At 51.7% G+C, this 27,105-nt stretch overlaps 2 protein-coding genes across 2 annotated transcripts; both read left to right on the forward strand.

Moving 5' to 3' along the window:
- The first annotated feature begins 506 nt into the window (after window positions 1-506).
- On the forward strand, window positions 507-1,815 carry LOC129582921 (uncharacterized). The gene is made up of 5 exons (XM_055474552.1): window positions 507-612; window positions 701-818; window positions 1,000-1,112; window positions 1,175-1,310; window positions 1,647-1,815. The coding sequence occupies exons 1-5, from the start codon at window positions 507-509 to the stop codon at window positions 1,813-1,815; spliced, it is 642 nt and encodes a 213-aa protein (XP_055330527.1).
- A 1,808-nt stretch (window positions 1,816-3,623) lies between these two features.
- LOC129582922 (uncharacterized) lies at window positions 3,624-4,947 on the forward strand. The gene is made up of 3 exons (XM_055474553.1): window positions 3,624-3,896; window positions 3,977-4,286; window positions 4,496-4,947. The coding sequence occupies exons 1-3, from the start codon at window positions 3,639-3,641 to the stop codon at window positions 4,945-4,947; spliced, it is 1,020 nt and encodes a 339-aa protein (XP_055330528.1). The 5' UTR covers window positions 3,624-3,638.
- The last annotated feature ends 22,158 nt before the right edge of the window (window positions 4,948-27,105 follow it).

The raw sequence follows: 27,105 nt of genomic DNA on the forward strand, positions 1-27,105 counted from the left end.
AGTAGGTACTATAGAGTAGTAATTTCAGATTTTACTTTTTTAATAGTATTATCATTATACAGTATGATTAGACCACGTTGACGTGTGCTATGCCCAAGCCGTGCTCTTAATTTTGATAGATGTTGATGCTAAATAATACAATTTTGGATGAATATTATTTGGTTTCACTCTTAAGAATTGTGCAACTTTCGAGAAAAAATTATGTCTTGAAAATTGATAAAATACGTATGTTATATGGGGCAAGCTACATTTAGCGCATCAGTCCCTATCACTAGAATTTCTGGAGATTCCCTTTCGAACATATGAACTTGGTGATAAAATATTGCAATCTAGAAAGTGTACTCTTTTAAGATTTCAAGGGACCATGGTTTAGAATTGTCCAATAAAACGTTCAATAAATCCGTCGGGATCGGCTTAATTCGACGGAAACACAATCAATCAACATTTCCCGGGAGCCGGCGGACGAGTTGATGCGCACAGCTCGTGTAAAACCGGCAGCAACGTCAATGGGCTTCATCGCCGCCTGCATCACTTCCGGTCTGGCGACCATATTGGCCACTTCCTTGGCCTGCTCGCTAATGGTCAATCGGCAGTGGCATTTGGTTCTGTTTGGTGCTGTTACATTACTTCATGGCGAAGATGCCGATATTGTTGTCAGAGTTACTTTTGAGCCAGCTGATTATCAGTGTTTTCGGCTCAGGAAGTGTATTTCCGTATCGTATGTATGCCGCCTGCTTTTTCTGCGTCCATTCGACGGGCAGAATTTGGGGATTGTGGACACAGAAAACCTATTTATCGTGCATTAATGACGACATCAGGTGAAGTACTCAATACTGATGGTAAATAAAAGCAAGACTTTTTACCAATTTGAAGGTCGATTTTGTCAGTTAAATGGTGGAATTTTTCTTAAGCCAAAATACATAATAATCACATTTATGGAGATATTTGTATAAAATTGGATAGCTCACGATCAGTTAGATTAATGCACGTACGTTGCAGCGAGGCCTGCGGCTGGACGATCTTTCGCGCCGAACGCATGAAAGAAGCCGAATCCCCTCCACTACCGTCATCGTTCCAGAAGAAACTTCGCAGTCCGCGTTTGCAAGAACGGAGTATGATATCGCTGATGCAGTTGGGAGCAGCGTTTTTCCTCTTTATAATCGTTACAATGTAGGTGTGGCCGATATGCGCAAAGTTTCTCCATGTCGGCCACTGGAACAGCGGATCGATTCGAGAACTGGGCCAACGTTTTTACTGTTACGGAGAAACCGGAAGCTGAATGCTGTGGGTGCAGCTGCGAAGTCTCCACAGTAAGAAACAGAGCACAGCACTTTATAAAAATTGGCATGATAAAAGTATCAAGTTTAAAAAGATGGCAAAGCCCGAAGAACTTTCAGGTACCTTTGAACTTTGAAGGTCACTCTTACTTATAAAAGGTATTACGATAAAATAAGCAGGAATACACAAACTTAAGAAAGCCTAAAAAGTCTAACATATTACTTGAGAAACATATTACCAATTTACCATAAGAAATTCAATAACATAAGAAATTCAGTTTAGCCGACTTCGGATATCTCTAAAACAATACATATGAAACCCGAAAAAGTAGTTAAACTGATGCAATTAAGGTGGCCCTCATGTTTAAGATGTATAACCCAGGAGCCGCTATGCTGTCGTACTGGGCATGCCAAGCATCCGAACAACTCGTCTCCGGCAATGATACCAGCTCCACTTCTTCCTCCCCTGGTCTCTGTTGGTTGCTGTACGCATAGTTGGATGGCCGTTGGTCTGGAGCGGGACAGTACTGGTCCTTAGTGGCGTACCTTGGGTTATCATGTGCACATTTGGCGGATTCATCGCTATCATGTTCCTGGAAGCACATTTTTTGACGGCTGGAAAAGAACTTTAACCCCGACCGTCAGCCGATCAAATAGGAATGCGGAAGAAGAGGAAGCAAGGTATACAGTTTGTATCGGTTTGTTTACTAAGTACTGCAAAATTTACGAATACAGCTTCGGTTTACCGTGATGTTATTAAAGGTTTAAAACGATGCTTTTAGAGCATCTTTAATCGGCAAATTAGAATGTCCGGCTTATACCTGTGCAGGTTGAAAAGAAAATATGTAAGGTTGCTCAAACAGCGATAACTTGCATGTACCAGACCCGGAAATTACGGTTTAATTACCGAAACAGATTCAGTTTGTTGGACGTTAAATTTTAAAATCGCTGCGTAAGCTAGAAAGAAATAACCACAGCTAACAATTAGATTAAGATTAGAAATCGCGTGACCAGTTTCTGATGGAACTACCCAGTAAATTTGTGCTTATGACGAGCTGGTCAGAACAGTTAACATGGCTAATCGATTAAACCACTTACTTACATACGATTTATTAATCGGTATTGCAGCTGAATCTGAATTACATGCCTGAATTTCGGTACCTGAATTTATACAGATGCTTCTATTTCTGTGCTTGAATTTATCTACAATTTGTGGGTTGAGTATTGAGAAAGGCAGGAGCTACTGTACATAAGAATAATGTAACGCAACGAGTGCACTGATAAATTCAGAGATGACGCGTACCCACGGCCGATGCACGTATTCAATATGGCGAAATTCCATGCCTTTTGCGGGGGCGTCTTTCCAGAAGCCATGAAATGGACGATGACCCAACTAAAGAACCTCAGTAAGGAGCGTTCGACCATGTCCGAAGAAGATTACATGTCGGCGGTGGATAGCATATTTCTTGGAGCCCGAGCGATCAGCCGGGAATTGCACTTTTGTGTGTGCGCATCGTGGGGCGAATGCGTGCTGTACCCGCTAATTGCCCTTAGTCCCTACTTGTGGTGCTCATATCTGCCGACAATGCTGGTAGAGGTTTTCCTGCCGGTACCCCTCCAACTGCCCGGCTTGTTGCTGCTGCTGACCGGCATCTTGTTGTTGGCATGCCGTTTACTTGTGCAGGCGATCCGGAAGCCGCACTCCTGCCGCCACTGTATGCGAGCAGAAAGCCAATACCTTCAGATAGATGAAACAGATTGAAAGGACGACCATTGAGTTACGCTGGCAGTATCCGTTGCATCGTCAGCAACGGTCGCGGGAACAGTTGTTCCCTTCTAAAACAGACGCCTCATCTGTGTAAACAAGTCCCGTTTTCAATCGAAGTTTTTGTTGTTCTGCTTTTTAACTGAAATACCGCAGTGCTGCGATTATTGTTTGTTGCCTCGTGTAAGCAATACAGAGTACAGCGGGTTTGAGCGACCGCTTTCTTTTGTTTATTAGATTGTAGTCGCACGCAAAAAAGAGCCTACGATAGACGGTACGATATACGGTAGGCTCTTGCACGTCATAACGGCGTACCCTTATCGGACCGTTTGACGATAAGTAAGACGGTAAGTGGTGATCCTATCGTATCGTTTCTGTGGGCGTAACGTCTGAACCTGCGAAACTGCAGCCGCCTTCGGCGATATGTACGTGAATGTGCGTTCTGCTCGATCCAACGAAATCAAGAATTCTAATTGGTTGTTTATAGATTCCCATACTTTGCTGTGTAATGTGAACAAAGCATTTTCTGAATTTTTGTGGAAGTTCTCTACTTCGTTGAAGTTCCTGATAATAGTGTTTTATGTTTTTTTCGTTGTATGTTCAAGAAATCTGCTGAACTAGCGGCCTTCGAAAATATATTTTCGGTAATTAATTGTGTCTGTGGAGCCTTCGCGATGGATGCTGTTACGGGTGAATCAGCTGCAGAGATCCCCAATGTGCGACCTGTGAAATGTCGATTTAACGCAACATCCGATTTGGCACTTCTGGATTTGATTAAACACTACAATCCCTACGTTTCCGACAACAAAACTGCTGCATGGAAAGATGTTGTGCGTGCGCTTAATGAAACGAAGGTAATTTTAGCCTTGATTGCCATGACGTGCAAGCGTTCATCTGTGTATCACTGCGTAAAGCTACGTTTACAACATTGCAGATTTTCGTGAAGCCTGTTACTGACAGAGGCGTGAAGGAGCGCTTTGCGAACCTGGTAGCCTGGTTTAAGGCACAAGACTTACGCAACAAAAGCCGTAGCGGAACAGAAGAACAGTACGGAAAAATGGAAGCTCTTCTCACAGAGTTGTGCGAGCTCATCAAAGGATGTGAAGAAGCAGAAGCGGAGAAAAAGCGCGCAGCCACGGAAGCTCAGAAAGAACGCCAGGAGATATCGAAGGTTATGAAAGCTGCAGGTGAACACGGTCGCAACATTCCCACGGACGAAGAAGATCACCTCCAACTAGCTACTGGTAAACTGCAATAACTTCAGTATTTAAAAATATTAATCTTGCGTACATTAAAGATTTTAAGTGCGGATATTTTTTGCCATTTTATGATTTTTATCTTATTCATTTCCAAATAAATTATTTTTTTTAATTATCGGCAGATTTATTCTCCATATCATTATAACCACTCGCAATTGTTTTGCTTGCTGTATTTTATTTACCTTGATCATCAGGTGCAGCGACTTCGTCGGCAACATTGAATAAAGACGACTGGATGAAAGAAACAGGTGGCGATGAGCGAGACTGGGAAGACGAGGTGAAATCCCGCGAAAATTCACAAATTAGTTTTTCGAAAAAGCGGAAAATGTCGCCACGCAAGTTCCGGCTGGGTAAATCTCCCAAGAAAGCGGAGGATAAAAAGCTTCGAACCTCCCGCTCGAACGCTGCTCGTTCGCAACACGCCGAATCTGACGACAAATGGCTGGATTATTTTAAGAATTCTGACGCAGAACGACTAGAATTTGAAAAGAAAAGGGCTGCTGACGAACTCGCGATCAAAACAAAAACTGCGGAAGATGCCAAAGAGATTCGCCTTAAAGAACTGGAAGTGGAAAAACTGCGTCTTCAAGTAGAACTTAAAAAACTGGAGAACGATAAATTGTCGGACAAAAATTTTGGGCTATAAATACTTTTTCAAATGCGAAACAATAACAAAATTAAAAATACTCTTACTTTATTCTCGCAAATATTCTTCTAAAATGGGTGGCTCTAAATCAAAGTACTGACTCGCTTGATTCGGATACAAACAATTTCGGCAGTTAACCAGCAATACGGCTACTCGAAAAATCTTATTAACCGGCTTCTCAAAAATTTTCATTTGTTTCCTGTAATCAACAAAGGCAAATTCTTTTACAACTTCTTTAAATCCCCACTCCACCGACTCTCTCACTCTGGACATCGCTTCATTTAGTTCGTTTTTCAGTGGGTTATTAGATGCTTCCGTTTGAGAGAATGGCTTGATTAGTAAATCCTTACGCCCATAACCCGAATCGCCGTAGAGATAGTATTTCTGGTTAAAATTTGCCTGTTTCTCGCGAAAATGCTGCAAGAGATTACTTTCAGCAAACATTTTGCTGTCGTGCATCGAACCTTCCTTTCCTCCAAATAAATTTCCGATCATACCTATATTAAAGCGAACGAATGTTTAAAAGATCCGCGGTAGTGTTTGTGTGCTACTGATATGCAAATGTAAAATGTATTTCAACAAAAATGTGAAGTATTTACTTACCGTTTGGAAAAAGAACAGACTGCCATTTCGTACAATGAAATCTCTTATGGCCGCTGTACATAATTCTCTGGTGTCTTTTCGGCCGGCATATCTCTCTTGCTGTTCCGTCAATGAATCCAATGACTCCTGGATAAACTCCGCCTTTACTTGTGATAGCACGAGAGAACTCATCGAAATCACCCTGAGTAAGCCAAGGCTGGTCAAGATCAGATAAGAGCCATGACCAGCACGAGTCAACTATTTTCAAAGTGTGATAAAAAATTCGGTTCAACGATCCACTAGATCGTCCAAAAATCCCCCGAAGATCACACCACCGATTAGGATACGACATCCTCCGTAACAGAACACACAGCGCTTCGATTCCACTGCATTTATCTCGGTACGAAGTTCGAACGACATCGGGAATACGTAAAGCAATTCGCAGGCGGTCTATGTCGTCTTTTCTCGTTCGAAACATCCGCCAACAGTCCACGTCCGAAAATCGGTCGAGATCAAATGGCTCTTCGACCCAATTCTCTTGTTTCTCACGAAAATAGGCATCATCCTGTCTGTTTTTTAGGAGTCTTAACGCCGCAAACTGTTTTCTATCTATTCTTCCTGTCCTCAGTAAGTTAGCAATAATAAAAAATCGCATTTTAACCTGAGAAGATTTGCATGCGTTTGAGCTGAAAAGCGTGTTGCAAAATCATTTAAAAACTGAGATGGAAAAAAATAAAAACATCTTGAAAGGTGATCGTATACCGTACGACCGCAGACGCCTGCGACAACACAAAGCACTTGCCGGTGCACTTCTGATGCGGTCGGCACTCACCGTACATCGTTTACCGTCTATCGTAGCCTTATGGCGACTACAATCTATTTATTTTCGTTTTGATTGCGGCTCGATCGTCCGTATAAAGAATTCTATGGAGACCGAAAATAACTTAACCAGTTGAACTATCATTCTGGTTTAAATTAATCCTCTTTCCGAGATTAGTATTTCGGTTCTAGCACTGTGCCAAATTATACGCGACTGCCGTGTTTGTTTAAAACTGTGTTGCATTTCGAAAGTTGGATTGCAATATTATTCTGTCAGATCAGACACAGAAGCAGGAAGAAATGGGGCAAATACAGCCTTTATTGTGATAACAATAAAGCAACAACACAAAAACCAACAGAAAACCCAATGCGGGAAAAGCTGGAAAAAGTGCCTGCAGTGCGCTGGTGAGGAATCGTGATTAATGATTCCGCGTGCTGCGGGTATGCAACAGCTGATGCTGCAAAGCATGGAATCGCCCGTAGGCGCAGGGCTCCACCCCCAAGAGTGCAGAGAAATGCGCTGATTGGTCAGCGTAGACAAAGTGTACGCTGAGTAAGCAGCGTAATAGCGCGGCACGAATGGAGTAGCCATGTGCGGGCGGGCGACAGAGCAAAGCCACAAGAGGTGTCTACCGCCTCGAGTGAGCGGTCTCTGACATGCCTCTGGGCGGGAGTGGGAGCTCCTGCGAGCACCTTCCGACTCTGCCCCTGGCCGACCCGGTAGGGTGCCAGGATCCGATACCCGGTAGGGCCGGATGCCACTTTGTCTCTAAACCCGGTAGGGTCGCTTCCTCCAGACCCGCGGTGCAGTGCACCGAACGGCCGAAATCTGGAGTGCACTCTGGTTGCTGGGGGTTCCAGTGGGGTTTGAAGGCTTGGTTGGTCGAACAAGTAAAAAGAATAAAGTTTATAAGGCTCATATGTTAAACATCGAAATAAAAAAGATCACAATTCCGGTGAGAATTAAAGAAAGTAAGATCATAGTTAGAGATCCCAAAGCCAATTCCTTTGGTTAAATGGCTAAATAAAAACATCATCTTTGGTTAATAAAGTCTAGAAAAACCAGGTTTGGTTAAAAACTAGACGAAACAAAAGGCTTATTCCGACTAGGTATACCACAGGGCCGCTTTTGTCCACAGGGGTCCTAGTCAACGGTCCGCTTTATCCGGTAGGATATGTCTGGTCCTGTGAATCCGGGGCGACGGTTCCCAGAGATGTCCACAAGGGTCCAGTGAAGTAATTCCAGCGGAGTTGTATGAGGAAGGCACAGTTGCATGCGCAAGGACAAGTTGTCCCCTTCCTGATTGTGGTGGACCAAGCCCGGTTGGGCGGTCCATGGTGGGCCAGAGTGATGTCTCTGGACAGGAGAGGTGCTCCTGTAGTGAAATGGACCAAACCCGTTAGGGTGGTCATAAAGGCTTTTAAATGATGCCTCTGAGCGGGAGGGGTGCTCCTGCTATCCAAAATGGTATGCTTGGACCAATTCCGTTTGGATGGCCCATATGGGTCTCTAACTTGGACCGGTTTTGGCCTTGCATGCCGGTTTGGTCATGCACCTAGGTCCAAAAATCTTCTAAGTCCAGGAGGGCCATAATGGAAAAATTTCTAAGTCCGAGGACCAAGTGGTGTAATGGACCAAACCCGTTGGGGCGGTCCAAACTTGGTCTCTGACATGCTCTGGACCGGGATACAGGGTTCCGGAATGGTATGGCCTTGCTTCCAGCCTTTGGAGGGGTATGGGTCCTGTATAACCGGTTTTGGCTCTCCGATGTGGACTTAGTCGTTTTTTGATGCGCCACGTCATTGGACGGGCCAAAAAACTTAGTCGATTTTCCAGTGGCCGCGTCGTTGGACGGGCCAAAAGACTTAGAAAATTTTCGGTGGGCCACGTCATTGGACGGGCCAAAAGACTTAGTCGATTTTTCGACGGTCCAAGGTGTATGGCGGGCCAAAAGGACTTAGTCGTTTTTTCGACGGTCCAAGGTTGATGGCGGGCCAAAGTTGGTCCGTCTCACTGGCCGTGGGCCATGAGTTGGCTACCATGTCCGATGAGTCAGGTAGGTTTCGCTGAGACCGTGGCCATAACAAAATTAAGTGGCGTCTGACGAAAACATCAGGTTGGCCGGGCCAAACTCCAAAAAATTAAGTTGTGGACGCCGGTAGGCGTTTTCCACAAAGGAGTCGGTCTGCTGACTAGAAGCATCCTCGTTTGGCCTCGGGGCGGTGCATCTTTTAGATGGGCCTCTGGGCGGTCCGTGGTGAGGATGATGGACATGGCATGCAAAATGGGTATACCACAACTTCTATGTGGCTCCCGAACTCACTTGTCCCAGTCGCCTGGTGTGGCAACTAGACTCGTGAGCCAACTATGGTCGGTTAGACGCATAGTGGGCCTGGTCCAATTTCTATGGGCCAGGACTTGGCCTTGGCTTGTCGCAACTTGTATGCGGGCCAGGCTGATCCACGGCTTGTCGCAACTTATTTGCGGGCCGTCGCCACCTTCTGGGCGCTGGATCCTTTCCATGCCGGTGAACTTAGGCGTTGTGCCAAGTTCGGTCCGGTGGACTCCGTCGGATGGTCTGGGATGGCCGAGCCAAATTCATGGTCCCAGCCGCTAAGCCAGAGCCTATCCGGGGAATCCGGTTAAGATCCAGGGATTTAGGTCCGGTGAGGTAGACGGTACATGGCCGTAAGCCACGTTTGTTGGGCGAGGGTAACAACCGTTAGATTGCACCCATCATGGTGTTCAAGTCCGGTCCAGCTGATGTTGGTCCCTGTTTAGGGCCAACATGCAGGAATGGCCGTTGGCCTATCCCTGCCCTCCTTGTCCGGCTTGGTCGCCATCACCCAATCCGGGATTGAGTGGGTCGATGACGCTTTCTTCCATGTCCGCCAACTCCTGTTCGGTCTGGTTTACTTGTTGTTGGCTGGAGGTGCTGGTCGGCTGAGCTTCTTGGCCAGGTTGTGTGGCCTGGGTTTGGACGTGTGCAGACGATCCTGTTGAGGATCGTTGGGTACGGAACTTCGTTGGAAGTTTCCTGGTCGCCGTTCGGTTAACGAACGCTTCCGCACCGTCATCGAAGTCCGATGGCTGTTTATAGCGGTAATCTTTAGAGCGGTTCCTGTAAATGTTCAGGGCGCTTTGAATTTTGACTCCCGCTTCAATCTCGTGGATCTGGTTTCCCAGGAGAGCCACTTGGGTCAACAGCCGAGGGACGATTTTCCCTTGCCGGTAGGCAACTTCCAGTTCCCAATGGCAGTGTAGATGACCAAGTCTGGAGGCAAAGATGCGTATCATCGTGCCGTTATAGGAGTATTTTTGCGTTTCTGGGTCATCCTTGTGATCGGCTGGCTTGCATGGGATTTCTATGGCCGCTCTGCAAGCTGCAATGATAAAACTGGCGTTCGCGTCCGGTAGGACAAACTGGGCCAGATATTTGACGACGTCAAGTTGGTCGTCCTTAATGTGCAATTGGCACAAGTCATTCCAGTCCGGTCTGGTGATGGGCTGTCCAAGTAAATTCACGTCCGTGATGCTCGATAGAGCATTGTCACGGACCATTGGGTAGCCCTCGCGGTTTTGTATGTGCTCGGCCATGCTGAAATCACGAGGCCAATCTTTCCGCTGCATCTCCATTTCAAGTCCGGACCGGGTGACGAAGGTTTGCAGATTTTGGACCATGGCGTCAACTTGGGCCCATCTGTCCCTGGGGTATGGGATGGCCCTCATAATGTAATCCGTCACCTCCCGGTGGGGAAGTGGTCGGATATTGATGCCTTGGTCCTCCGCATGCTTATATGGATCGAAGCCCGTGGCACTGATGCTCGCGTCTTGTCGGGCCGGTGGGTCCGACGACGGCGGTGCAGGCTCCGTTTCCATCGGTATCTGGATGCTGATATTGTGGGCCACCGAGCTGACACTTCGTTCTGGTCGCTTGGTGGACTGCGCGACAACCAGGCTGGACTCCGTCTCGTTTCGCTTCCCGGGTGATGTGCGCGGTTGGCGCTCCTCGGGCTGGCTACGGCGGCCAGTTTGGTCCTGGTTGCGGCTGTGGATCTGATGACGTAAGTCATCTGGGTTCCGCGGTAGCGGTGCCAGTGGCGTGCGCTGTTCCGTACGCGCTGGCTGATACTGGCCTTTCAAGGCGTCCAACAGTCCTCCTTCCATCAGCTGTTTGGCCACCTGGTCAACCATAGCTTTGTTGATGTTTTCCAGGATCTGGTTATATGTCGTCGGTGTGGCCATCTCATATCCGTAGGATTGAGAGCCTGACGATGGCTGCTGCTGGTGTCCATATGTTTTCGGGGCGGCCGTTGGGCCGCGCCCTGAGGACTGGTCAGAACCCGTGTTACGGGCTCGACGTTCCCGGTCTCGTTCCTCTTTCCGTTCTCGAGCCGATTGGCTGAGTGGAGGAATCTGAGTTCCGGTACTGCTCCAACCAGGTTGTCGGGCGCCACTGCGTTGCATGTAGAGATCGTAGATCTCTATCTGCTCATAGTCCCTCAGTAGGGGAAACAGGTGGCTTCCATCGCGGCTGGTCATATGGCAGTATGCATCAAAATTGCCTCTCACCACCTCCAGGTAGAAGCAGTAGGCTCGTTCGCTCTCGTCGCGGAAGCCCGGCCGCAGGTGGTATGCGCAGGGGAACAACTCCCGTGAGGAATTGTCCCGGCGGTGAGGATGTGTCATGCTATCGCCGCTGTTGCGTCTGCAGTCCGAGCATCGCGGTTCGTATTTCTGCTGCGGTGTAAGTCCCATTCTCTGTGGTAACAGAAATGAAACTTGCAGAATGAGGTTAAGTCCGCTTTCTATGACGGGTCCCTATAATAATTACGCCCTATGGTTTACGTCCCTAGATTTGTTAACTGATGGTGAGTACGCCGCTTCTTCTTGGACTTGGTTGAGGCCAAGAGTCGGATTCGGTGGGACGAGGGCCGTAACGATCCGGTGGGACGTTATGTTGTCTGTACCGCTGCTGGGCCTCAGGCTCGTCAACAGTTTGCTCGAGCCATCCTTCGTTTAACATCTTCCTTACGACGTATCTGACGTCCTCGCAGATAGGGTACAACCCGCTAGGGCGGCCCTGGTTCGGCACATATGCTATCCCATCGATGAGTTGTGGATGGTGCGAGATGACGTTCAGATCGTATCGGCCCAGGAGCTGGTTGGCTATTTCGCCTCGTGTGAGGCCTAATGGGTGCTGAGTGGTGGTCAGCACTGTGAGGACGGCGTTACGCCATTCCCAGTAGCCTTGAGGAGCCTTATCCACTTTTTCCGGTGGGAATGTGTAGAAAATCTGCGTGTTAGGCAGATGGGTCCGTAGTATAGCTCCTTCATTGTAGGCCATCTGTATGTACTTCATCACTTTGGACTTGGACAGCGGTGGGCCATTCCATTTCTTGATGAGTTGGAAGGCCAAGCCCCTGTAGCAAGGGTTGTACCCGTTTGGGACAACGCCTTTAGGGCCGCCTTAATGTATGCCCATCGCTTGTCAGAATTGGAGATCCTTGGCTTTTTAGAAGGGTCTCCGCCAGGCCATTTCCTGGCCACCTTTGGTGTTGGTGGCGAGACGTAATCAATCCGCGGTATGGCCGGGCACGGGTCAGGTAAAGTCCATGGAATCTCGCCATCATCTGATTCTGGTGAGGTCGAGTCGCGCATCCTTTCCCGTTCGGGCGATGCAGCGTTTCCACTTGGCTCGGCGTTATCTACGCTGGCCGGACTTTCTTGGCTAGCGCCTTCCGCGCTGTCGTGTTCCTGGTTGGCACTTTCTGCGCCACCCTGGTCCTCCATGTCCTGATCACCGCTAGGTGGCTGGTTCTCATCACCGGGTGGTATTTCCATGTCATGGTCCGGTGGGAGGTCCATGGTAAGTTTACCAGGGCTTTGGTCATCATCGTCGTCAGAGTCGGACTTTTGGGACTCCATGGTTTGGTCCTGGTCCGGCTCTTCTTGTTCGTCATCCTCTGAGTCCTCCGGTTGTGAGTCCTCAGAGTCCGAGTCGCTTGGCTGCGGTGAGGATCTTTTTCCCTCTTTTCTTTGTGGCCGTGGCCTTTCGGCTCTTTGTGGATGTGACCGATAAGGCTGGCGAAGGAGGTCTGGACCGGCCAGCTGCGTTAGGCAGTGACACAGTGTCCCTGGGCACAGGCCGAATTCCGGCTGCGCGCATCTCGTCTTCCGCTTCTTGGCGTGCAGCCAGCTCTCGTCTTGTGACGGATGGTCGAGGAGGCTTTCTACCGGCAACTTCTTTGGACCAGGCAGTTTGGCCACTTGGGAGATCAAGTATGCCTCCTTGGCTCTGCCGGTCAACTTGTCTTCGGCGGTCCAGCCGCTTTCTTTCTGTCTGGATCCCATTTTGTGCCCACATCGTGTGACACATACAGAGACCGTTGGGTCTTCTGCGGGATGAACCCAGGAATAGTGAAGCGGATCGGCTCCGCCCGGTAGGCGTTAGTTGTTTCCAAAGTTCCATCCTTGACCAATGCTAACAACTCGTCAAGTATGACCTTTTCCAGTTCTCTGGTCCGCCTCTCCTTTGTAGTAGAGAGCGTTAATGGTCCTGACTATGTCGACCAAGTTGGAGCCTCTTGGGTTGTGCAGGTAAGCGATGGTCCTGCATATCTGGTGAAAGGCGTAATCCCGGCTACGGGAAAGCCCTGCTGGCCGATGAGGCACATGAAGCTCCATCATGCTGGTCCAGTCACGGTGCGTGCGGACCAGAAGTCCCATGTCCAGGATGAGAGTTACTACACGCCGCATGAAGGGTGCCGTTAGTACACGGTCCGCTGGCGGTAGCCCTCTGAATTCTTCTCCATGTGCCATTCTGGCTCGGAGAACTCGGACGAGACATTGGTACATGTCTCTTCCTGTTGTACGTCTCATGATCCTGGCCGCTGCCACCCATTGGCGCACATATGGACCCGTTGGGATCTCAATGTGCGTGGCCTCCGGTCCAGGGTCCGGGAGCTCAGCTTCGTCGTCCGCCGGCGCGGGGAGCATTGTTTCCTCCGAAGGCGGTTCACCTTCGGGAACTGGCTCGAATTCCTCTTCTTGCCATGGACGATATTGTGGTGGCTCTTGTGACTTGTCCATACTGTCCGATAGGACTTGGACATCTTCATCGCCTGACAGCCGTTTTTCGAGCTGGGCGATCTTGGCCTCTTGACTTTTCTTGTCTTTGGCCGCTTGTTTCTTCTGGCGGTTCCGTTCGGCCTCCGGGTTTGATGTTGGCCGAGATGTGGCCGCCTGACTCCCGCTCGGTTGAGGGGAGTTTGGACGAGTGGCCGGTTTGGCCCTCGATTGTGGGGAAGTTGGACGAGAGTCCGGTTTGGCCCTCTCTGGATTTTTGGCTTTTCTCGGCTGCTTACTCCGTTGGGAGTTAGCTGAGTGAATCACACCCAGGCCGAGTGCAAATTCTCCATTGTCCCTGTTGCAGGAAAGTAACTGGACGGCCAAAAGGTATGTCGTCGATGCTGGCGGGCATGTTCGTCAAGTTTATCGGAGCAGCGGCCGTTGGCCCTGTTCCGGACTGACTTTGGCCTGCCGATTCTTGTGCCGACGAAATGGCCTTCGGTGGCTCCTCCGGTTGGGCTGGTTCTGGCTGTGGTGCTGTGGCCACAGGTCCAGACGGAGAAGTGTCCATTGGCTCTGAAGCCGCTGGTGGTTGTGCCTGCGTCTTTGGCGGTACCACGGTTGGTGGCGCATTTGACGACAGGGTTTCAGCCATTCTAAAGTCTTCCTCCGGTGGGGGAAAGGCTTTCTGGTTGCGACGGCGCCGGTAATCATCTATCATCCGTAGGACCAAGGATCGGAGCATTTCGGTTATCATGTCGTATTCTTCCATACGATTCTGCTCCTTGGCCTCCTGTCTCTTTGTGAGCAGGAACGGATATTGCCGGCGCTCATTATGGTCAGCATGGATCAGTAAGTGTCTCTGCTCGATAGGAGTGAGAGCACTCATGGGCATCAAGGCCGCGTCGGCTTCCATTTCTTGGGCCGAGACAGCCGGAGTTATCCGCACCGTCATTCTGGCCGATTGTGCGACCACTGGTGCAGGAGTCCTAACCGTGACCGTTACTGGTTCAAGTGTTGAATCTGCAGACACCGTAGGTGCTGCGACTCTTTCCACAGTGATGGTCATAGTTGGCTCTGGAGGAGGTATTGTATCCGTCCTCTCTTTGGTTGGAGACTTGCCTGGCCGGCTCGGTGTGAACCTGGCAGGCGCCGGTTCGATGGCCGGCATGCTGGGCATTCGCGCCGGAGTTGATGTGGCGCGTCCAGGAGAAGTCCGTTTTGATGGAGATCGGCTTCGGCGTGGCGATTCCTTCGTTGAAGGTAGCCGGACCTGACTGGTCTCATATAACGCCCTTTGGACGTTTTCGTCCAAGTCTTCCTCGATCTCCGACTCCTCGCTGGAGGAGACGCCCCAGAAGGCCGCTGGCAGTTGAGGACGTTCGTCCTCACTTTCTGCTTCTTCCGGTGGAAGTTCGTCTTCCACTGGCTGGCCTGGTCGTGGGCGGGGTTCAACTGTCCATGCCCTTGGGTTAATGTGAGGCCACGGATGTAGATGGCATGCTCGATGATTTCGCTAGGCAGCTTGCGTTGGCGAAGGGCCTGGCTTTTACTTCGCATGGCCATCAGTTTTCTGATGAGGATTGTACGTCCTTGGACCATCTGTTGACAGCCGCGGTTGATGCGGTCAATCTCTCGGTCCGTTAGTGTAGGATCGCCGGCGCGTAGTCGCTGGCGCATATCTTCCTCAGTCAGATTTAAGCGTAGATCAAGTTCTATGATCTCGCTTACAAGCCGGTTGTGCGGGTCATCCCATGACTCCGTTTGAGTCAATCGGATACGATGCCTCGTTGGAGGTTCGTCCCGCAATGGCTGTGTCGTTCCTGACGGAATCTTTGGTGCTTCCGGTGGGGAGAGCACGTGTCCCTTGCCAGGAAAGTTCTTCGGCGGCGACTTCTCTTCTTGGTCGGTAGGCCACGAAGTACCAAAGTCGGTGGTTCCGCCTTCTTTGGCTTGAGTATGGACCGACCTGGCCTGGTAGGGCCAGAAGTGTCTGAGTCCCTTACTGGGTCACTCAACGCTGGTGGAGTGGACCTGGGTGGTCGGTTCAACTCCAAGTTCTCCCTTGGTCCTCGCCAAGGTGGGAGTGACCGCTGTGAAGGAGGCTCTTCCGCTTCCGGAGGAGTCCTCTTCTTCTTCTCGAATCTAGGCGACCGTGGGCCACTTGTTGTGGCAGGAGTGGCCGGTTCTGGCCGTCCTCCTGTCGATTTCCTAGGCGTTGGCCGGACAACGAGGGTGCCACTTGATGTGTCGCCTTCGATTGGCTTCGGTGTAGGCTGTGATGACGCCGTTGGCGCATCTACAACCATTGGACTTGTAGGTTCACCAGCCGGTTGGACTGGTGTTGGCTCCGTTTCGGCCGACTTCTCTGGCGAGAGTTCCAGAGTTTTGTCTTGCAGGGCTACGTCCATTTCGACGTCCTGCTGTTGGACTTCTGTACTGTTGCCCGCTATAGCGGTTCCAGCGGTGTCCATAAGTTGGTCGGATGTTGGACCAGGCACCGTTAGGGCCTGGGCCAATTCAGCTGGAGTTGGTTGTCCAACTGATGTTGAGGCGGCCGGTACATATGTCAGGGCCAGAGGTGTTGGCGCAGACACCGGTGATGGTCGCCATTCGTTTACTGGATCGAAGTTACTCGAGCGTGCCGCCGTTGGCGGACGTGGGACTTTCCAGTAATCTTCGATAAATTCTCGGATCCATTTTGTGGTGTGGTCCATAACCGTTAACGATGGACCGGTAGGTATCGTATGGTTAGAGGTAAGACCTTTAAGCAGAGCCACCCGTTGGGCCAAGCTCTGTTGCTGTTCCGTCAGCCTGACCGCTTCTGGGTCGAACGGGCTGAGTTCTTGGATCCGGTTGGTTATGCGGCGTTCGACATCTCCAGCATCGCTGATAAGGTGCCGAATGCTCAGTGCTTGGACAACCGTCATTTGCATGGGCCCAGTGTCAGCTTCGCGTAACCGTTGGTTCGCTGCTGCCTGTTCATCATCCCATTGCTGACGTAAAGTCCGAGGGGCCGGTCGATTGTCGTCATCCGGCTGGTTTAGTAGCGGGAAGTCGTCCGCGTAGGCCGTTCTGCCTCGCGTAACGTTGCCCCGCATGATCGATTCCAGGCGTTCCGCTATGGCTGGTGGCGGCGCCAATGAAGTTGGCCTCGGGTGGACCTGTCGTTCTGGCGCGACCAGGTGATCAGGCGGAGCTGTAAGTCCTGGTACAGGGATTGGGTCTGGCATGTCGAACCACTCAATGTCGCTGTCGGTTTCTGTGTCCGACGCGCTGGCTGGCCGACTAAGTGCTGGTCCGGCTGCAAATCGTTCAGCCGAGATCCGCATAATTCTCGAGACTCGCATCCTCAATTCTTCTGCCGGTTGGCGTGTTGAGGACCGTGTCGGTATGAGAAGTCCGGTTTGTCCGACGCGTGTTGGCTGCCCCGGTCGGGGTTTGGGTAACACGCGCCTAAGTGCTTCGTCGATCAGGCCAAGCTGATACTGCCGGTTACGGAAATCGCGCAATGATGGTGCGTCGTTGGCCGTATCCAACGGCTTATCCATAAACCGAAGCATGGCCCGTCTAATCCTGGTTATGTATTCCAGGACGCGTTGGAATTCCAGGTCCAACGCGACTTTTCTCCGTAAGGTGGCAATATCCACTCCCTTCAGGCTACTGATAACCTTACGGATTTCCTCTTCGAGGCGTTCCGCGGCGTGGAGTTCACGCTCCAAGGGAGGTATGTCTGGGTAAGCCCTTAGGTCATACGGAGATGATGCTGGTTCTCGCGGTTCCAATCCAGTGGCCGTCAGCATTGCCTCGTCGGTAGACGTAGGCTGGGCCACTGGTGGCGCGGAAGATTCCGCTGTCGTAGCGGTAACTACGACTGTTGGGTTCAATGGTGGAGGTGGTGCTGATGGTGCTGGTGGCGGACGTGTTGGTGCTGCGGATCCTTCGGTCCTCAGCTGTCTTTCCGTCCGATACTGTTCCAGCTGGTCTCTCAGCCTGCGAGATGCCGCCAACAGTGCCTGACCAGTTTGGTCATGCAAAGGAAATATCTCGTTTTGAGCTTGGCGGGTCGCTATTTCCTCACTAAGTTCATGAGCGAGGCGCCGGAACTCGTCTTGATCGAGAATGATGCGCTGAGCCATCTCACGGTAGTGAGGGCTGTGCCTGTCCAATTCTCGAATCATGGCCTCCAATTCCTGGATGGCGTTCTCTACTTCCTTCAGATTGTCCTGAAGTTGGTAGAGTGGAGTCCGGCCGTCGGCCAGAGGTTCTGTGGGGGATTCAATCCGCAATGGTGGGGTAGTTGGGTCCCATTGGACGTCCCCTTCGTCTTCCGGCTCTGGCGAAGACACAGATTCTGTCGGTGGGACAGTCTGGTCACGCCTTATCACACACACTGGGTTCAGTGGTGGTTGTGCTGCCGGTGCCGGTTCAGTTAGGCCAAGTTGGGCCGCTAATTCCGGTGGAACCTCTTCTGGCCGGTTGTAAATGGTGAGCCGTCCATTCACAAATACCCGTAATGGGTAATCACTAGGCTCGTTGAGCTGTGATGTGCTTGGCTGGGTTTCGGCGGCGCTGGAGTTTGGTACGCGTCCCGGTCCCGCTCGTGGAGGCTCAATGGATGAATCAGACGGCGCCTGGCCCGTTGTGGGTCAGGTTGTGCCGCTGAAGGTGGGCTATACGGCGGTTGGCCGTATGCTCCATATCCGCCATAAGGCGGTGGATATCCATAAGGTGTAGGCGGATACATCCACGGTGGTGGGTATCGCCACTGATTCGGATCCGGCTGCGGCTGGTTTGAAGGTCCAGGCGCAGGGTATGGTGGATATCCATAGTAAGGGTTATGGTATGGAGGCGGAGTGTACTGTGGCCGCGGTCCAGTATGGACCGGTGTAGTCGTGACCGTTGGCCCGACTGCCGCAGTGGTGAAAACTGGCTGACTCGCCGAAGTGGTCGGTAGGCCACCATACCGAATTGGCTGATGTGAGCCGGTACGGCCGTGAGGATAGCGTCGGACCGTTTGGCCCGACGTAGAGCTTGGCTGGCTGCCGGCTACTGCTGCATTCACCAGGAGTCCAGTCACGTCAGAGAATGTCCCTGGCGGCCAAAGTTGTGGCGGTATGGCTCGAGGTGGCAGAGGCTGTGACCGCGGTAGCGGTGTGTCGGCCCGTGAACTGGGGCCGACTGACATAGTTGCCAGCTGCTCGGCGGTTAGGTTGGCCCTAATGTTAGGTACCTGTACACTCGGAGGCCGGTTAGACGACCGAGTGGAAGATCCGCCCGACCGGGATTCCGGTCGTGAGTATGGATGTGTGCGGTTACTGCGGTCGGAGTCATCAGAGCGATCAGTGCGTCGGCGTCCGTCCATCGTTGAATGGGGCGCTGTCACGAGACGAATCACGCGGTGTTAGACTCCTACCTACTATGTTAGTTCAAAGTACGGCTAGCTAATTCTTAAGCTACCATGTCAGATAGTTACGATATTGGACCAAGTAGCTGCTTCTAGGCTACTGGTCGTTAAGGTTAGTTAATTTTAGGTTAGTTAATTTCGGTAGCAGCTCACGAAGATGATCGTGGGACTTTAGGTTAGTTAGACTAATTCTAAGTCTGAATTAATTATGCGTCATTCTGTCCAGCCTTATCAACCGCCTTGTCCAGTACATCCGGTGGGACTGTACTGGACTTGTCCGATACGTCCGGTAGGACCGTATTGGACTTCTGCTTTTTGCCCTTTGAGACTTTCTCTGATTTTTCCCGTCCTGTAGTTATGCGGGTGAGCAAGTCTTTTTCCGCCTCATCTTCAGCAACTACGTCCTCTTCCAGGACTTGCTGGGCCGTAAGGGTTGCCTTAGGCTTCTTGGGCGTCTTTGGTTTCTTGGGCTTTTCCTTGGGCGCCGGAGCCACCTTTGGCCCTTCGGTCGCCGCTGGCTTGTCCGTAGCGGATGTTCCTTTTTCTGGTTCCGCCGGGGCCAAAGTCGGGTCAATAGCGGCCAATGGCTGGTTTTGAAGTTTTTGAAGCGCCGGTGTCTCGAAATCCGGTTTGGCCTTTCGAGGTCGGCCTGGGCCACGCTTTACTGGTGGCTCTGGGTCTGATGTCTTTGAGTCAGGTGGGCCATAGCCAGGGATTCGCAAAGTCTTTTGTTGCTCCGCCACAAGTTTCTTGGACGGGCCCTTTCCGGGCTTCTGCTTTTTGAGCAGCGTCTCAAGTTTGCTCTGGGCATGTGGGAGCTCTACATCTTGTCCCCGCTCTGCCTTATTGTTGCACCTTCCTGACTCTGTACCTTCCGGTTCGTCGCCGCCTTCTTCTTGGATGAGCGTGTTATTCTGCGACTCGGGCCGTCCGGGTTAAGGCTTAAGGCGATCGACACATACAGTGTGTTCTACACCGGTGTCCCGCTCTCGGATCCAGTAAGTGTTCGGCTTAGGTATGCCGATGACGGTGTAGACGCCTTCGAACTTGTTTGGATTAGTCGGGTCGTCCACCATGTTCTTTAGGGTGACCAAGTCCCGTTTCTTGAACTCGGCCTGCGACTTCTTTTGTTGTAGATGGCCGCATCCCTTAGGAACCCTTCTTCGATCCGCGTTTTGGCAATTTCATGCGCCCGGTTCAGGCGCTGCTGCATCCTCTTGACGTAACGTTCGTTAGTCGTAAAAGTTTCTGGGACGTTGGTCCCAGCGAGGACGTCTTGCGGTATCGTCATTTCTCGTCCAAACAGCATGTGGTATGGCGAGAATCCAGTGGTTGCGTGGACGGCACGGTTCATGCCCGAGATCACGTACGGTAGGGCCCGGTGCCAACGATGTTCGTCGCCGGCGCCGCCAAAGTTTCGGATTCCGTCCCAGATGGTTTGCATCTGGCGTTCGACTTGGCCTTGGCCCTCCGGATGATAAGCGGATCCGAAGGTCTGCTCAATGCCGAAGATTTTCGCCACTTTGGCGAAAGATTTTGCCGTGAAATGCGTGCCCCGGTCGGAGTGCATTGTATGTGGCATGCCGTACTTTAGTACGACTTCTTCGACAAAGAACTTCTCAAATTCCTTGGCCGAGTTTGTCTTGGTCGGCCGAGCTATGGTGAACTTCGTCATTTGATCGACCACCACAGCAATGTACCGGTATTTCTTTGTTTGTGTTACCGGTAGAGGTCCTTTGAAGTCGGCGAAGACGCGGTACCATGGCGCAACAGCTTCAGTCGGCTGCAGCATACCGTAGGTAGCTCGCCGCGGTACTTTGCCGAAAATGCACGTCTGACATCGGTCGATGTAGTCGTGTATGTCGCAGCTCATGCGGTCCCAGTAGTACCGGAGTTTGGCTGCTTCAATGGTCTTGCGGTATCCAAAATGGTTCCCTGTTTTTCCGTCATGGAGGGACTGGATAATGTTTTTCCGCATGAACAGAGGGACAACGAACCTCCTTTCGAGTTTCGCATTGATGTCGGTGAGTCGGTAGAGCACACCTTTGTCCATCTGGTAATGTTCAGGTAGCTTGGACCTCTTGTCCAGTTCGCTTTGATGTTCCAACTCATAGATTTTCTTGGCCAGAGTTGGATCACGGTGTTGCACCCGTCGCAGTTCTTGCGCGGTGCGGTCCGTGACTTTTTCTGGACACGGTGGGACTTCGGGCTCTGGCTCTCCCAGTGCGGGCGCCGGTACATTGATGACCCGTATGTCCGCCGTGCTGAATTGATCCCAATCTGTAATTGCGTTGCAATCGGGAAGGAGAGGCTTATCCCATTCGGTTGCGGGGTCCTCGTCCGTGACTTGCAGCCTGCGCACCTTTATGATGCGTGCTGGGATCTCGTCCTTGTAATCCTCGAAGTTTGGGACTTGGTCCAACTCTTCATGTGGACCTTTGTCGTCGTCCCGTTCGAGTGGCCATCTGGACAATGCGTCAGCGTTGTCACAGAATGTGCCTGGCTTGTACTCAATGGTGATGTCCCTTCCCTGTAAGGCGAGGGCCCATCGAGTAAGACGAGGATTGATGCCGGGCCGGTTAGACTCGCATCTGAGCAGATTGGTTAGGGCTCTGTGGTCCGTCCTTACGGTAAATGGTCCATGGTCGATGTAGTGTTTGAATTTTTGGACGGCCCACACTACGGCTAAGCATTCCCATTCGGTTACGCCGTAGTTCTTCTCAGCTCCATGTAGGACGCGGCTTGCGTAGGCAATTGGCCTCGAGTCCTGGCTGAGTATGGCTCCGATGCCAGCGCCACTTGCATCACATTCGATGGTGGTCTGTTTGGTCGCATCGAATTTGGCCAATATTGGGGCTTCCGTTAGGGCCTTTTTGATTTCGTTGAACTCAGCGGTGTGGGCGTCGGTCCAGTCGTTTTTCACTGAACTTTCCTTCCGCAGGAGTTCATACATCTTGGGAAGTCTTCTGGGCGTAGCCCAGAATGAACTTCCGGTAGTAGTTAGCGAGTCCAAGGAACGAGCGAAGTTGACGCTCGGTCTTGGGCGGTAGTTTCTCGGCGATGGCCGCTACCTTCTCGGGATCGGTATGGACACCGTCCTTGCTGAGGATGTGTCCAAGGAATTGGAGTTTTTCCATTCCAAATTCGCATTTCGACGGTTTTATTGTGAATCCGGCGTCTCTGAGGCAGAGGAGCGTGTTTCTGAACGCCTTCCTGAATTCCTCGAATGTCTTGCCGAAGAATATCACGTCGTCGATGTATGCGAAGACGCCGCCTTGTTTGCGTGCTGGCGCCATAATCTTGTCCATTGTCATTTGGAATGTGGCTGGCCCGTTGCAGACGCCAAACGGCATTCGTTTGAACCGGAACATCCCTTCTGGGAGTCACGAAGGTAGTGTAGTCCATCGACGCTGGATCCATGGGGATTTGCCAGAATCCGGACTGACAATCTACCTTGCCGTAATAGGCGTTGCCTGCACATTGATCCAGAAGTTCGTCTGGATTGGGCAATGGGTAGTTGTTCTTTTTGGTCACCGAGTTCAGCTTTATGTAATTTATGCAGAACCGGGTGCCCATGGTCCCGTCGCCGTTTTTCTTCGAGGCGAGGACCACTGGGAAACTCCACGCTGCCATGGACGGTTCAATCACGCCTTGGTCCAACATTTCTTGGACGTGCTTGTTGATGAACTCTCGTCCCTTCCAACTCGTTCGGGTTGGGTTCATTTTAATCGGTGCAGCGTCGCCAACTTCTATGACGTGGGTCACTCCTTTAACGTCGCCGTAAGGCTTTTTGGACGTCGGGAATATGGCCCGGAGTTCCCATAAGTCCTGACGGAGTAGAGCGGTCTGCTCTTCGGTCAGGTGATCGCCGAAGTGTGCATTAGCGATGTGAGCGCGGATTTCGCGTTCCACTTCAGGATCTTCCTCTCCGGTTTGGAGGGAATTGATCTTGGCATAATCTTCATCCGAGATTTCCTCGTATGGCTCCACTTGGCCCATGTTAACTCCTTTCCGGAGTATATGGGGCTCTTTGGAGTAGTTTGACACCAATATGGTGAAACTGTTGCCATTATGCTGGACTGGTCCGTCGAGCATGGCCAGACTCCGTTTGGTGTCTTGGCTTCCGAGGTACATAAGTTTCTGTCTCGGATCGACAGGATAATCAATGCTGACTTGGACCGGGGTAATGGACTCCGGTGGGAGTTCCACTTTTACAGTTGCCCGGACCATAGCATGGTCGTTAATGGTGCGGTACCGATTTGGATTGTTCCCCGCCGCTTTTGGCCATGGTAAGGCGTCGGCGTTGGGAATTGACCAATCTACGCCGTCCTCCTTGATGTCTGGCTCATATATGTCGCTATAGTACATATGGCCAACTTTTGCACCTTTGCGGAGGATTTGGTCGCGTCGGGACTTGTTTTGGACCTGGATCCACGCATGTTCGCTGTTTCGAGTTTGGACCTCCGCTTCGATCGGTATGACCAAGCGGTGTGGTCGTCTCAGCGATTTAAAGTGGATTGGCCGTCCCGGGTCCATAGTCCGATAGGACCGGACCTTAATCCAGCAGGTTGAGTAAGCTGGTAAGGTGTACCGCTGATGAACGAAAACGACTTCTTTCTCCTCCTTTAAAACGTCGGTTGGACGTTCGGTCCGCAGTTTGCGGATTACCGGTGCTTCGGCTCGGAGTTGAAGAATTTCTGTGTCCTCTTCGTCATCACTCGACTCCTCCGATGATTGGTTATCGGAGTCCGTGTCCGGTGAGTCGCTTGAGCTTTGGACGTCCGAATCGGTAGACTCGGGTTTGTCGTCCTGCACTTGTTTTGGCTCGCCTTTATCCTCGTTAGAGGCTGGCGGCCCGCCGGTCACCGTTGGTACCGGTTCTGTTATGAGATCCTTTGGTTGGATCTCTGGCGTCCCGGTTGCGATTTCCTGTTTCTCAGGTTCGTCCAGTTCCGCCAAAGTGGTTGGACGGCTCCCGTTAGGGAGTGGCGAGGCTGGTCGGCCTTTGCCCAACGTTGAGTCGAACGGGTTTGTATGGCCCGTATTACTGCTTCAACGCCGTCTCCACATAGAGGACAAGTCAATTGGACTTCCTCTGATGAAGGGTCCTGCTCGTTCTGGCTGGTGTCCCTTCGATGGCCTCCCTGTTCTGGGTGTGGGCCATCATTGAAGCGCACCTTTGTCGCTATATGCGGTGCAGCTTCCGGCAATGGTTCCGGTATGGTCCTAACGTTAGTCAGGCTCAGGTCGTACTTTGGCCATATGCTGACGGTTAAGCCAGGGTGTTGGGCCACTTGTCTTCGAAGTTTTATGATGTCATCGAAGAGATCCGTGCACATCTTTTGAAGGGCTTTCGGCATTTCCATGTGGTACTCCCTGTATTCCCACACTAGGGCTAGACGTTCGTCCTCCCATAATGCTCCTTCTTGAACCAAATCGTCCAATTCTTGGGCGAATGGTCCGTATTGTTCGGCAATTTGCGGCCACGTTAGTGGTTCGCCTTTTTCTTCAAGCCAGCTCTCTTCTAGAGCAAGGAGTTGGTTAACGCGGTATTCCAGGAAATTTCTTACTCCTGTGAACCAAGTTTTATAGCGCTGGACCAGGTTCTCCTTAATTTCCCTGTCAGGCACCGGCCGTTGGCCTGGTGCCTCTGGTATCGGGATAGTCTTTACTATCCCGTGATTTGGCTTGAGTATGCCTGCACGGAATTGAGTCATATAACGCTCGATTGCGTTATGGACGCGCAGCTCCCATATGAGGCTTTCAATGGTATCCAGGCATTCCCAGCAGGTAGAAGGAGAACCTTTCGGGTGATCAAGCCGATTAACTCTCACTTCATCATCGGGTCCCGGTGCCTCTGGTATCGGGATAGACTTTACCGCGTCCCAAACGATTTCTTCGTTTGGCTTAAGAATGAAGGTGAACTTGGAGTGGAGATAGTCACATCCAAGTAGTACGTGCACGTCCGTTAACGTCGGTTGGACGAAGAACGTGTGGTGGCTCTTGTATCCCTGCAGTGTCACCGGTACGGTGCAGCAGTGGGAGACCACGAAGGCGGTTTGTCCGCCAACACCAAGGATTTTGGTGTTCCGTCCTAATGGCTCCGTTTTGATGCCATTGGCGGTGCAGAATTGCTGGCTGATGAGGGATGTCTCCGCTCCAGTGTCCAGCATGGCGAGCGTGTGGACTGGTCCAATTTGGACTTTGTGTGTCCATGCTCTGACGGTCTTCGGTTTGCGATTTTCGTCAAGGCCAACTGTCACTTCCCGCATCACCGGTACAATGGGGATTAGCGACACTGGTCCTGGATCGTCAGGAGCGTACTGTGGTGATGGAGGCTCCTTCTGGACAGACTCTTCCTGTGGTGGTGTTTCCGCAACCCGTAGGGTGGAAAACATGCTTTTGGTATTAAGGAAGGTCCGTGAGTTGTTTATGGTTCGCACCGTTGGTGTGGTGCCGAGGGGTTGTCCACCGATCTGGGGCCAGCAGGTACGGGGACTTAACGCCTCAAGAGGTTCGGTTGTCCAATCTTTTAGGGATCCGACCTCGCTGTCCGTATCTTGTACGGACCATCCTTCCGTTGCGCTGTCGGAGGATGTGTCTGACGCCGATTGTGGATACGTCATGTTCGTGGTGCGACGTCTCGCTTTGCCACGTATTCGGTTGGCCTTTGGGTTGGTTGAGGCTCCGAGTTTTGGTGATCGGTTGGCCTTAGGGTTAGTTGAGGCTCCGAAAATCGACTTGGTCGCCAGCTGGACGACTGTCGGCCTGGCATCACTTTTAGAGCCAGGTGGCTCAAGCGCTGGTTTGCCGCTGAGCCTGGATCCACTGGTGGGCTGTTGAGCCATAGGGGTTAATTTGGGATCCATGTAGGGATTAGTTAAGTACGGATTATGGGTTATGTCCGGCGGTTTCGGTTCCGGTCTTAGGTCGGGTGAGTTGCCGATACTCCCCGACCTTAGGCGTTTCCCGCGGTTGGGCTGGCTAGGGCCGCCGCCGCCATTGCCATTTGGCTTCACCAGCTGGTCCGGTATGGGTGGTAGCGCTGCCCTTTCGTTGGCTGGCGTCTGGTATCCCTGTTTTGGACCGTTCTGCCGGTTGCCACCACCTGACCCACTTCCTGAGCCGGTGGATTGCCTTCGGCTGCCGGTCCCCCACTACCACGTGGTGGTCTGGGTTGTTTGGGTGGCACTAAGCCGAGGCGGTTAGGATTGGCTGACCCAGTAGGGTAGCCTTTTTGATAGCGATTTCGCCAATCCAAATACCATTTCCGGTTTGGATTTTCGCCATATGGCCTGTTTGCGTAGCCACAGCCCTCGGTTGGGTGGTTTCCCCACAGGCAGTGGTTGCAGGTGATTATCCCGTCTTTGGCCCATCGTTCGAACATGCGCTCGACTCTGTCGATATACATGTCTTCTTGTCTGCGGGCCTCTTCGGGGCTCAGAGTCTGGCGTTGGCCGCTCTGGCCTCCTGGGCTTCGGTTTTGTCCCCCAGGGCTGTTGCCGCTTTGGTTTCCGTTAAAGCTGGCGTTATTGCCCTTGGAAAACTTGCCCTTTGGTCCCCCGCCGCTATTGCCCTGGCCGTAGCTATAGTTGCCCTGGTTCCGGGCCTGGCCATAGCCGCCACTACCGCCGTTGGGCGGTGTAGACCCACGTTGTGGGGAGGCTAGGTTCAAGGCCGCGATGGCGGCGTATGTTGCCTCTATTTGGGCTTGTGTAGCCTGCGGGGGATAAAGTGCCGGTTGTTGCGGTACGACTTGGGCTTGTGGCGTTTGTATGGCCGTTCGAATGGTTGGGTATCCGCGGCCCGCCTTCCCTTCGTACTCCGGCTTTCCCATTGTGTATTGCCGGACGTAGTCCCGGAATTCTGCCGGTGACTTCGGTATCCGGATGTCCAGAGCGCGGCGCAGTTCTGGCTCTTTGACGTTCTCCCTCAGGAAGTGGAGGGTCATTGTGTCGTCCAAGCCAGCGCGCGTCTGGAGAGTTAGCATGGCATCATAGTACTGCTCAGGGGTTTCGGTCAGGTGCTGGTAATACCGGTGGGTAATTTCTCCCATGGCAGTGGCCTGCTGATTATCATCGCCATATCGAGTGGCAAATTTTTGGAGCCACTCTTCTACTGGCCAGCCGTCCTCGTCTTCGCGATTGGCTTGGCCAGTGTACCATTCTTTTACAGGGTCCGATAGGGCCATGTAAATGCGGCTCATAAAGTCCGGATCTGGTTTGTTCAGATCAGACGACTGCTTACAGATCCGTCGGACCTGTGCAAGCCATCCTTT

This window comes from Paramacrobiotus metropolitanus, unplaced genomic scaffold (assembly GCF_019649055.1).
Source record: "Paramacrobiotus metropolitanus isolate TYO unplaced genomic scaffold, Prichtersi_v1.0 Parri_scaffold0000009, whole genome shotgun sequence".
NCBI classification, from domain to species: domain Eukaryota; kingdom Metazoa; phylum Tardigrada; class Eutardigrada; order Parachela; family Macrobiotidae; genus Paramacrobiotus; species Paramacrobiotus metropolitanus.

Coding starts and splice junctions, on each gene's coding strand:
- LOC129582921 (XM_055474552.1), top strand. CDS start 507: ATGGGCTTCATCGCCGCCTGCATCACTTCCGGTCTGGCGACCATATTG. Junction 1,113..1,174: donor TCCGCGTTTGCAAGAACGGA/GTATGATATCGC, acceptor GTTACAATGTAG/GTGTGGCCGATATGCGCAAA. Junction 1,311..1,646: donor GCAGCTGCGAAGTCTCCACA/GTAAGAAACAGA, acceptor CTCATGTTTAAG/ATGTATAACCCAGGAGCCGC.
- LOC129582922 (XM_055474553.1), top strand. CDS start 3,639: ATGTTCAAGAAATCTGCTGAACTAGCGGCCTTCGAAAATATATTTTCG. Junction 3,897..3,976: donor GTGCGCTTAATGAAACGAAG/GTAATTTTAGCC, acceptor ACAACATTGCAG/ATTTTCGTGAAGCCTGTTAC. Junction 4,287..4,495: donor TCACCTCCAACTAGCTACTG/GTAAACTGCAAT, acceptor CTTGATCATCAG/GTGCAGCGACTTCGTCGGCA.